At 38.8% G+C, this 13,274-nt stretch overlaps 1 protein-coding gene across 6 annotated transcripts in view; it reads left to right on the plus strand.

The window, feature by feature from the left end:
* frtz (WD repeat-containing and planar cell polarity effector protein fritz) overlaps window positions 1-13,274 on the plus strand; it is a 111,035-nt gene that overhangs the window by 16,376 nt on the left and 81,385 nt on the right. For all 6 annotated transcript variants that reach the window (XM_067113722.1, XM_067113721.1, XM_067113720.1 and 3 more), the window contains exon 4: window positions 11,321-11,501. In XM_067113722.1, the coding sequence (XP_066969823.1) occupies window positions 11,321-11,501 (181 nt within the window). The remainder of the gene's footprint in view (window positions 1-11,320; window positions 11,502-13,274) is intronic.

Raw genomic sequence — 13,274 nt, forward strand, 5'->3', positions numbered from 1 at the left:
GGTTTCTTTTCTCCTGCAACACCGTGCTCACCTGCATCTACCTTTTTAATGGAGTCTGAAACTTCTTGGTCCTCAAGATTACCTAAGTTGGTGCTTTCTTCTTCGGTGAAGAAGCCTTTAAATGAGGTGAAAGGAGGCTCGCAGAAAAGAGGGACCAAGAAAGAGCTGCCTTCAGTTTTTCTCCTTCCAGGTTGTCTCGAGGGAGATACTGGTTGTATTCCACAGGGGAAGCTCCTTCCCTGGGAGTTTCTGCCACATCCAAGGGGAACTTCTCCAGGTTGATAGATTCGGCCCGAAGATCAGCATCATGCTCTCTGTGTCAGAGTTGGCTCATCTCTTGAGAAACTTGTTTTGCCCCAGGATTCTTCCACAGACTGGCTTAGAGTTCTTTCTTGTATAGACAAGGGTATCAGGGATGGCTGCCTTTAGTTCCAGGACAGCAACACCTCTACAGATGCATCCCTTTCAGGGCGGCAGGCAAAGGGCTCACTCAAGACCAAGATCTAACATCCATTTCGCACCATGTACCATTAAGAAGTTGACAGGCTAAGAAGCACGTCCAAAAGACATTCATGGCGCGTGCCATCTCAGAGTACCTTCCGACTATAATGGCATAATTAAGTAGCATAATATTAGCAACAGGGCCCTGTGTAACTATTAAGGAAAATACATGAGTAAATTATATTGTATGCATTTTATTTGTACTGGTAGAACCTATAGATGACCGAAAATCAGGTTATATATATATATATATATATATATATATATATATATATATATATATATATATATATATATATACAGTATATATATATATATATATGTATATGTATATATATATATATATATATATATATATATATATATATATATATATACATAGATACATATATACATATATTATATATATATATATATATATATATATATATATATATATATATATATATATATATATATATATATATATATATATATATATATATATATATATATATATATATATATATATATATATATATATATATATATATATATATATATATATATGTATGTATATATATACATATATATCACATATACATAGATACATATATACATACATATATATATATATATATATATATATATATATATATATATATATATATATATATATATATATATATATATATATATATATATATACACTGTACATATATATATATATATATATATATATATATATATATATATATATATATATATATATATATATATATATATATATATATATGTACAGTATACATGTACTGTATATGTATATGTATGTATATACATGTATATATGTATATGTATGTATATATATATATGTATACATATGTACATATGTATATATATATATATATATTTATATATATATAAGATTTATCTGTTGGTATCTGGGTCAACTTGGGTCGGCTATGCACGGACAACCTACTCTTCAACATTCTAAAGGGTTGGCTTTTAGCGACTTCTTGCAAATTATAATAGCTCCCCACGGAAGATAACATACGCACCTTCATTTGGGTGCTAATGTTGATAATCAAGAAGTCATAAAAGGTGCTTTACGTTATGTTACTAGGATACTCCTTTCAACACAAACTGATATTACTTTACTCTAATGCCACGGCATATTAATCTCATTTGATTCTAAGAGCGTGAATTATACAAGAATATTAATAATTAAATTACCTATACATGTGTCGTTAATTCTAAATAAACAGAGGCATGCGGTTAGTATGCCTTGAAAAGGTGGTGTAAATGATAACACAGCTACAAGCTCAGTGCTTAGCTAACAGTTCAAAGGATCACCAACTTGACAGTTGACAGCTGACAGTTTACACTGGGGATTTGACAGCTGTGTGAGCGAGCGAGGCAGAGAGTATTCGCGAGTTTTAATTTGATGAATTGAAATGACACCAATTTTTATGCGTTGACTTTCTGTTACTCGGGCGAAGCTATAAATGGTTACTCGCTTGATGCATGAATGGACAAACAAACGAATGAAAAGAGGATGGTGACAGGAATAGATTCCCCACAAAAATAAAACATATAAACAGAATGATACAAATGGGGCGTGACCGCTTACTGAAGGGCAGGACACGTCTATTGGATTACGAAGCTGGCGTTAAAAATCACAAGGACAGGAGTCTATGACTCGCGATTCGTTAAGAAATAGAGGAAGAAAAAAAATAAATAAAAGAGTAAATGATATAGGCAGAAGAGCCCATGATGGGAGAGTGAGGTATTTGTTTTGCGTACTTAGAAGTTATCGTCCTTAGCCTAGGGCCGATGGCCAGGACAATCTCTCAGCCCCAGGGCTGGAAAGGGAACCCAAATGGGCATGACCCCTTTGGGAAGAGCTGGCACGCATGTCCTGTGCCAAAGTATGGGCGCAAGGGCATGCCACTTCCCACTCTGTTAATCTTACTGCTTTACAACAAAATGACTTATGCATACAGAGGGGAATGGTATCCCATATTTTAATTGCTTCTTGTGGTGATAATTAAAGGAAAGATCAACAGAGAGGGATAAGGGATAGAAGTGCCAGAGGAAAGGAAGAAGATAGTGGAGGGCCTCTGGATTAGAGGTGCCAAGACCTTCTATAGATGAAGGGGGGGCACAGGTGCCAGGAGAGCTCTAGAGCTCTGTGTAGACTACCTGGAATTTCCCACGCCCATGGTAATTCCGCTGCGAATCTCTCCTACTTGGACAGTTGTCCTCGGCTGGGAAATTGGAGGGCCCGAGGCCAGAGGGCAGCATGGAGTGCCACCTGTGTCGGCTGCTGCGACAGTTGACACGGATCTTCTTCGCTAGTTCTACCATGATCCGTCACAGCTCTTGGAGTACATCGGCCAAGTGAGAGGTGGCAGAATCCTGACTCGCGATTATGTCTGTGACTGACTGAGACAGAGACAAGGCAGTTGTGGGGGTGGGTGGGGGGGCCGCGTGAGAGGCTCGCAGGTATCAATGACCAGCTCAGGCACGGGTTGTGAGACCGCATCTTGGGGTGAACTTCTGCTGTGGTCGGGAAGAACCATCTCTCTTACCAACGCTGGTAGCGGTGCCAGGCTGGGAGAAGAGAGGGCGGTCCTGAGTGGGATCCCTTGAATGGAGATCGGGGGCGTGCTCTGGCGCTGGCATTAAGGCAGGGTTAGGCACTTCCAGTGGATTCATGTGCTCGTCGGTCAGGACAGACGGAGCTTGGCACTGCTCAGTGCATGCAAGGGGCACTGGCGGGGATTTGATGGGATTTAGCATCTCTTGGAGGGAGATCTGGTTGGGGCCCTGGCACTGGCACTGAGGCAGGGCCGGGCACTGGAATGGGATCGGGAATCAATCGAGAGGGCCACTGTATATGGTACTCAGGTGGCAATGATAGGAGCTTCATGTCCTTATGGTACCCAGGGGGCGCCGGTATTGACTGGGGTAAAGGCGGTGGAGGATTACTCGCGCCTAAGGAATGAGTTGGGGAATGTGGACCCCTGGATTGTCGTGACTCAGGTGGGGACTGAAAGTCCTGTCCCAGGAGGACGTCATAGCCTCCAGGAAGATAGCTTGCTACTGCAAGATTGCAAATTTTAGATTGATGACATCTTGTGACTCTCAGTTGAACTGTAGGGAGTATCATTTTAAACTGAGTTACTCCCTCGATTGTGATGAGTTTTCATCTGTTGATGATAGCTCCACAGGGAACTGTGTCCCTTCGTATGAGGGAGATTTGCACGCCAGAATCATCGAATGCCTTGACTTGGTGCACGGGGTAGCTGCCCCAGGGAGGGGCCACATATATGGGATCTTCGGCGGGAGGGCCCAAGGACTAGGAATTTGTGACGGCCAAGGCGACGCCAGGAGTATTTGATTTATTATTATTATTTTGAGGGCATTTCGCCCATGAAGGAGAGTGGCCATACACCTTGCACGCTGTGCAATAGCTTTGGCTAAAATCTTTTCGCACTGCCCCTGTGGAGGGTGCAAGCGAGTTATTTGGTGGGTTTCTGGGAGAGGATTTAAGAGGTGCTGTTTGCTTGTTTTGGCATTGCTCTGTGGAATGCCCGACTTTCGTACAGAATCCGCACACAACGGGTTTCTGTGAGTGCCCATTCTTTGGGGGAGCAGATCCCCCGAGGAAGGGCGGGAGATAGATCTTCCACCGCATTGATCCCTCCTGAGAGTGGTGAGTCCCCCATGTATCAGCTATGCAGCAACACTCTGTCAATGTCGCAGGGGCTTTTTCTACTACGTGCGTGGCCAGAGTGGGAGGGGTGTAGCGCAGGAAATGTTCTAACTTTAACTTCTTGAGTACCTTGGCTGTGCTGGTGGCCCCTTCGGACTCGAGCCATTTCGCTAGCGGCTGCTTCGAGTGGTACACCCAGTCTGACCATGCCTGGCCTATATCTCTGGTCTGCCCTCTCCATCGTCTCTCCAGCGCTCGGGGGTGATCTCGTATGCCTTGGTGACAGCTTGGCATACGACCTCCCAATCTCCCTGGTCTTCCACCAGGAGGGAGTGGTAGGCAGCCAGTGCCTTCCCTCCAAGGAATTTGGTAAGAACAAGGGAAAGTTCGGTGGAGGAGAGGGCGCAGCAGTCTAGGACCCTTTTGGCACGCTCGAGCCATACTTTGGGCTCTTCCTCAGTCCACTTCGGCATAAACGAATGGGCCTGGCTGAGGGCGCTCATCACCACAGCAGGAGCGGGGGGAGAGGCACTCCTTTGGGCTAACACTTGGAGTTCATGGGCGCGCTGTCGTTCTCGTTCCTCTCTCTCTTAGTCCTCTCTTTTCTCCTGGGTGATTCTCTCTTTCTCCTTCTCTTGTATCTCTATCTCCTCTCTTTTCTCCTGGGCGATTCTCTCTCTCTCCTTCTCTTGCCTCGCAATCTCCTCTCTTTTCTCCTGGGTGATTCTCTCTTTCTCCTTCTCTTGTCTCTCTATTTCTCTCTCTTGCCTCACTATCTCCTCTCTTTTCTCCTGGGCAATTCTTTCTTTCTCCTCTCTCTTCTCATGGGCAATTTTTTTCTGCCTCCTCTCTCTTCTCCTGGGCAATTCTTTCTGCCTCCTCTCTCTTCTCATGGGCAATTCTCTCTTTCTCCCATTCTTGCCTTTCTATCTCCTCTCTCTTTTCCTGAGCAAGTCTCTCCTTCTCCTTCTCTTACCTCTCTTTCTCCTTTTCTTTTCTTTCTATCTCCCTCTCCGCCTTTGCAGCGTCTAGGTTCCCTTGGACCCAGTCCTGTAATTCTTGGCCCAACATTCCCAGGTCTTTTCCTGCCTTCATGTAGAACTTAAAGTCCTCATTGTGTTGGGCTCTTGTAGTTGACATTTTGACAAATTTATTTGGTAGGGTCCTCTAAAGTTAAATGAATTTGGATTGATAAATAAATGGGATCGGGAACCGACTTTGGTGGGGGCAACCAGGTGATTGGAATTAATTTATCTTAATAAGACATGGGAGGGTGGCCCGAATTGCTAAAATGAAGAAATATACTTTATCTCTCGCACGGCCTTGGCCCGTTATTGCGGGGATAGTAGGTTTGCCGTCCTGTAAGACTTAGAATTAATTTCGTAGCAGAGGACGTGGAATTTGCTTCGTCATGTGGGACGAGGAGTTGGTGGATGTCACGGAGGACATGTGGATGGACATCACGAAGGACGTGGAATTTGAGGACGTCACGGAGGACGTGGATGGACGCCACGAAGGATGTGGAATTTGAGGACGTGGATGGACATCACGAAGGATGTGGATGGATGTCACGAAGGATGTGGATGGACGTCACGAAGGACGTGGAATTTGAGGACGTCACGGAGGACATGGATGGACGTCACAAAGGACATGGATGGATGTCACGAAGGACGTGGAATTTGTATTTCGTCTCTTAGGACTTGGAAATTGGATTCGTACCGTAGGACTTGTAAATTCTGTCTTGTAGGATGTGGAAATTGGATTTGGCCCGTAGGACTTGGAAATTCCGTCTTGTAGGATGTGGAAATTGGATTTGTCCCATAGGACTTGGAAATTGGATTCGTCCCGTAGGACTTGGAAATTCCGTCTCGTAGGACGTGGAAATTGGATTTGTCCCATAGGACTTGGAAATTGGATTCGTCCTGTAGGACTTGGAAATTGGATTCGTCCCATAGGACTTGGAAATTCCGTCTTGTAGGACGTGGAATTTGGATTTGTCCCGTAGGACTTGTTCATCTCGTGAAAATTGAATTTATAGAAAAAATTTTGCTGAGAGTGGCCCGAGTATGGACAAAGTTACGGGGACAAACTACTCGGGCAATGAATTAAGATTTGGGTAGGCACGCGGGAAGGGGGGGAGGTGTGAAGGTTGTCTGACTCTAGGCTGATGCAGGTTATTTTTAGACACTGATTGAATGAACCCTATTGTTTACAAAGACTGTCTGGGCTTTCCTGGCTAAGGGGGGAAATTCCCGGGGTGGGCGGATAATGGTGAAATAACCTTGTAATTTTGCCTAGAAGCGGAGTTCAAATTTCGATTTCCTAACACTTGAACTTAGTTTTAGCTAACCTGAGAGAGAGAGTATTTCAGCAATGCAAACTGATTTCGCCTTGTCCCACGTGGGAGTTCGTCTGCGGCTAAATAATTCGCGATTCCGAAATGCGAAGTGAAAAATTTTGCACAGAGGAATTTGTCGCACTATTCCTCAAAAAGAAAATGGTTAGCACTTGTTTCCTAAATACCTATCATGAAAGGCATGCATTACCAAAATCTAACATGGTGGTTCTCTTCTCTCAGTTGTTACATGCGTCCCTATTTCCCTAATTTCCTAGGGTCAGTCACGCTTGTAAAAATTTTCTATGCTAAGATAAACACATTACTTATGTGGAACTTTCTTGGTCTGTGCACTTGGTATCAGGTACGGAATTGTCTCGCACTTAGCCTTGCTAATCGCTGATTTGGTGAGTTGCAAACACAACAAAGCAACAGTAAGGGGGAATTGCAACTGCCAAAACAAGATCTATGGGAAGGTTGCCATTTTTATGATTTTCCCTGGTTGTCTGGATTTGTAGAACGCTTTACCAGGTCAGCAGTGGAATTTTGCTCACTTGGCCTTGAAATCTGACTTTACTGTCCAGGGAATCATAAAAAAAAGAAAAAAAGGAATGTTTCATATGAGCTTAGGGCTCTACTTCATGAAGGAATGTTACGTAAACACTGGGGTTAACTAAAGTTACTGTATTTACAATAAAAGGATCAAAGGAAATGGAAAAGTAAATAATATGGAGGCTTGCAGAGCCTGGAGGTCTTCCTACTGGAGACTTGAATGGTCGCAAGGCACAACCCAAGAAGAGTCCATGGCAAATGGGTCCCTCTGCAAGAGAGATTTAAGGATTACACGCCAGTAAGGGAAAATAGAAAACATACAAATGGATCGAGACTGCACTGAGGGTGCCAAGGTCTCGAGGAATGAATGAACACTTAACACTGGAACAGTAACACTTGAAATAGCACTGGGTAAAATGGCACAATGGATACAGAGATATACTGGCACTCAATAAACACTTCTAAAGGCAAAATGTCGTGACTGAAAAGCCTACACTTGTACTTTACCTTGGGGGGGCGGGAGAGCGGGTCTCTGGCGAAGAATGATGGCTGGCGATCACACTCGTGGCACTCTACACTAGTTCAACATGGGAAGTCCGTCCATGTGGTGACGAAGGAACTGGATCCAGTCAGGAGGTTCAGGTGGTGACAGGTGGGGGGAGGGGCCTCTCAGCGTCTCGTAGCGATCTCCCACGCGTGTCTAGCTAACTGTTAACTGCTAACTCCCAACTACTGACTGCCAAGATCTTCCTGTCCTGGTTCCTCTTAATACATCTGCCGAGGGTAGGGGCCCTGATGTCAGGCCTGTATGGTGACCGTGCCCAAGATGTGTCATCTTTCAGTGTCTTGACCATCTGCTTGCATCTTCCCAGGTGTCCTGTGGAAAGACAATTCAGCGCGATCACTCTGCCTCATAGAATGGTTGTTTTAAGCAGCTTAGTTCATTTAAGCTGCTTAAGGGAGCGGCACTCAACCTCTTATCCTTGCCACTTTTGACTGTGCCACCCAAATGTCTGTCCCAGGTAAGGGGAAGGGACAGATCAGAATACTGATAAGATTTGTGTGTTGGTATCTGGGTCAACTTGGGTCGGCTATGCAGCGACAACCCACTCTTAACATTCCAAAGGGTTGTCTTTTAGTGACTTATGTAATTATGTATATATATGTATAAATATATATGTATATATATTACTAAAAGGACCTCATTCAAACTGGATGGTATCTAATGGAGTTTGAATGAGGTCCTTTTAGTAATTCTACTAATGCACAGAACAATTGTGTATGTGATAAAGTTAATATATATATATATATATATATATATATATATATATATATATATATATATATATATATATATATATATATATATATATATATATATATATATATATATATATATATATATATATATATATATATATATATATATATATATATATATATATATATATATATATATATATATATATATATATATATATATATATATATATATATATATATATATATATATATATATATATATATATATATATATATATATATATATATATATATATATATATATATATATATATATATATATATATATATATATATATATATATATATATATATATATATATATATATATATATATATATATATATATATATATATATATATATATATATATATATATATATATATATATATATATATATATATATATATATATATATATATATATATATATATATATATATATATATATATATATATATATATATATATATATATATATATATATATATATATATATATATATATATATATATATATATATATATATATATATATATATATAGTGAGGCCCCAAAGTTTTTTTGGCGACTTGGGACACTTGAGTCTTAGTAAAATTTACCGTACATTACCTAATGTAGTTTGGTACAGTAGTTTGATTGTCATGTACTGTGTATAATGCATTGTTTATGTTTTGTCATTCCCGAAGTAAGATTTTATGTTGTATGTACTTAAATTTTTTTGTTGTTGTGCATGTGTGTATGTCTATCCCGCTTGGGGGTGGGGGCGGGGGCAAGCTAGCCCAACTCATTTCTGGTCCCAAGTCTAGATAAATTGAGAGGATTGGCATCAAGAAGGACATCTGTACAAATAAACATCTGAAACCAAACAGAAATGAGCTGTTCAAGATAGAAACAGCTGGAGGAAGTTCATTGAAAATAGCAACCCCAACTAGGGAAACAGCTGGATGAGGCTCGTTCAGTGTCATAGCCAGTATTTTTGATTGCAGGGGGCCAAACAGTCAAGACAGTTTTCAGTATTGCACAAATTTTTTATGACTGTACACGCACACACTCACATATATATATATATATATATATATATATATATATATATATATATATATATATATATATATATATAATTTTTTTCTTTTTTAGCGCACCCCTTTTCCCACTCATTTGGGGAACTTCTATTGTCCTGATCTTTAAAAAAAGGATAATAAACTAGAAAATTCACAGCAGGCCATACAATGCAGCCAATGATGCATTGTCAATCGGGACGGGCCTCCAGAACACATTCAACACAATTTTTGGGTATTTGCCTGTTTTGACTTGCAGATTTTTAATGTTAATGCTTTTTCAGAATAGGCTAGCAGATTTTTAATGTTAACGCCTTTTCAGAATAGGCTAATCAGGAACTTACAAAACATCCCCGAAACCAATATCAAGTCTACATACAAAATATATCAATATATCGGGAGATAAAACAATATATATATATATATATATATTGGCTGCATTCATCATATATATTTATATGTAGGCTACAGACATGTATATGCACAAACACTATATATATGTATATATATATATATATATATATATATATATATATATATATATATATATATATATATATACAGTCCCTGGTTAACAGCGGGCTCGGTTAACGGCGATCCGGTTTTGCGGTGCTTGTCTAGCGATGAAAATCGGCAATTTTTGGCGCTGAAAATTGCAGACTTCCGATTAGCAGTGCTGATAATTGGGTACTGTTGCCGTTATTTACCTAACAGAGGTGCTGATAACTGAAAATTGGCACTCTTCGGTGCCAATAAGCCCAGAAAAACGCTGAAAAAACGCCAAAAATTGCTGATTTTCGGTTAGCGGCGATTTTTGGTTATCATCACACCCTCAGAACAGAACCGCTGCCGATAACTGGGGACTGCCTGTATATATATATATATATATATATATATATATATATATATATATATATATATATATATATATATATATATATATATATATATATGTATGTATGTATGTATGTTACACACCCACATACAGTACATACACACAAAATATACATAAATTTATATACTGTATATATATATATATATGTATGTATGTATATATATATATATATATATATATATATATATATATATATATATATATAGTGTGTGTGTGTGTGTGTGTGTGTGTGTGTGTGTATGTATATATGTATATATACATTATATGTATATATAGTATATATAAGTATATATATGTGTATATATATGTATACAGGTTTATGTATATATATTTGTGTATATATATATACAGTATATGTATGTATATATATGTATATTTGTATATACTGTATATATATATATATTATATATTTATACAATATATATGTATATGTATATATGTGTATATATGTATGTACGTATGTGCGTGTGTGTGTAGAAGAATAGTTGAATGAATGCACGCAAACACAAAAAAATTTGGCCAATTTTTCCCCCGAAAAAATATCGACAATCTTGAAAAACTGCTTATAATTTTATAGTTGGGGGGCCATGGTCCCTTGGCTGTGCCACTGGGCTTATTGAAAACAGCAACCCCAAATAAAGATAAACTGAAATAAAGTACATGTGCATGTCTATACGTTCATGAACATATGTTTGAAATTTGAAATCATTGCTTAATGAAGGAACTGGATTACAGGTAGGTGGAGTGAAGGTCTTCCTGTAGGAATAATAGATCCTAAAGGCATGTCTCCTTGACTGCCGTTGGTAAGTCAGTTTTAAAGTCTGCTGAGGCAGTTCAGGTTTAAAGATAAGATACAGTTATATGCATATGATTTCCTGATTTCCTGTAGCAACTCACTGAAACTGCTGATCATTTGCTCTTTCCTTAGACTCAAAGTTTTTTGTCTTTTACACTGAAATACTTGTTTGCACTTTACAGGAACTTTTGTCAAAAGAAAGAGTGGTGTGGGAAGGATGGCAAACACATGCTGTATACCAGCTTATTTTTGCTTCAGGAGTCATAACAACTTTCACCATCAATCCTATGACTGGAGATCTAACTAAAATAGTGTTTGACAAATTTCTTGTTGGAAAACTTCTATCAGAGCATCTTGCAGATGGTAAGCTTACTTTGCTTGCATACTTAGTATTATTTTGCAGAAAAGTTTGCTTGCTTGCATGTTATTGTAATATAAATTATGTATTTGTTAAGTGTATGTTAATTCATTCATAAACACTGCTAACATTAGTTTGTAAGAGGAATAAGATGTCAGAAGTCAACACAAGAAATTAATCAACTAGATAGTGCACGGATTAGAACCTTTTAGCTTCACTTAGTTGAGATGTTACCTGAGCAAAATAAGTTTTAAGTATGCATTGTCTCATATATAGAAGTCAGAATGTTATTGAGTGTTTAAATGATCACCTTGAGAGTATTATTGAGAGGAGAATTGTTAAAAAATGCTGAAGTTTTATCTTGAAGATAAACCATGTTTATTGCTGCATTTAAGCTTGTCTATCATGAAAAAGGAAGCTTGTCATTTATGGAGACAATTGACTGGACTTTTTATGGTGTAATTTCATTGTGCTTAGAAGTCAAGCTCAGGTGGTATGAGAAAGCTGAGAGAGCTTATAATGAGGGGTGAAAGAGATCTTGCTCTTCATTGGTGATGACCATAAGTGGTGGCTTACTCTTAGGTCATCAGTCTGTGGAATTGATTCAAGCCTGCCTTCCTGTGTAGGAGCTGATGGAACTGCCATATATTGCCCTAAACAGAAGCCAGAACTTTTGGCTCAAGTTTTTGTAAGCAAACAGTGTGGGGAGTCGGTGGTGTTGCTTCAGTCATGTTTTCCAGAGGCTAAGTTGCGTTCAGTGGTCTTCAAGTCTAAAGAAGTCAAAACTTTGCTGTTGGGGCTCACAGTTTTGGCGGCATAAGCCTTAATGGGATCTTTTCCATCTATCTTAAAAAGAATGTTGATTTCATTGATCCAGAGAGTACTACTATTTTCAGATTAGTTGGACTTTCAAGTTTTGCTTCATCTTTGTAGATTTTGAAGATAATAATCTGCTACCAGCATTACAATTTAGGTTTCCTGAGGGCTGTGGTACTTGTAATTCACTCTTGTCAATGCTTGCTATCTGGCAGAATGCTTTCAATGAGTGTGCTAAGGCACCCATGGTCAGTCTAGATTTTATTGCAGCCTTTGACCATGTGAATCATGATGCATTTATGTGCAAGCTAAGATAATTGGAAATTGTTGGATTTCCTATTTATATTTTAAATGATTTTTTAATAGGCAGAACCCAAAGGGTCTGTTTTGATGGCCAGTATAGTAGGTAATAGTAACATCACTTCAGGTGTTCCTCAAGTTAGTGTTTTCTGTAACCTTTGCTATTTATTATCTATACTAGTGACATGTGGTAAGGTCTGGAGAACAAACTGATTGCTTGTGCTGATGATGCTACTCTTCTAGCTGTTGTTCCTTCTCCATGCCTTAGGCCAGTGGTTGCTGAATCCTTGAATAAAGATCTGGCAAGTATTCATGAGTGGAGTAGGCTCTGGGGCATAAAGCTTAACTCTTCTAAAACTCAGAATATGGTGGTTAGTCAATCCAAAACACTTCTGCCTTTGCATCCTGATTTACATTTAAATGGTACAGTTTTATATGTCAGTGACTTTTAAGATTTTAGATGTAACTTTTGATAAGAAATTGACTTTTGAGAAGTCTGTATGTAATATTGCTTCCGGTTTCTCAAAAAGTTGGTATACTATATTGCAGAAATGTTTTCAAATGTTTCATGATGAAGCTGTTATATCTAAGTTTTTTCATTCTTTTCTTCTCCCTTGTTTGGAGTACTGCTCTCCAGTGTGGCCATTGGGTACTGACTCTCA

This window comes from Macrobrachium rosenbergii, chromosome 12 (assembly GCF_040412425.1).
Source record: "Macrobrachium rosenbergii isolate ZJJX-2024 chromosome 12, ASM4041242v1, whole genome shotgun sequence".
In the NCBI taxonomy this organism is placed as follows: domain Eukaryota; kingdom Metazoa; phylum Arthropoda; class Malacostraca; order Decapoda; family Palaemonidae; genus Macrobrachium; species Macrobrachium rosenbergii.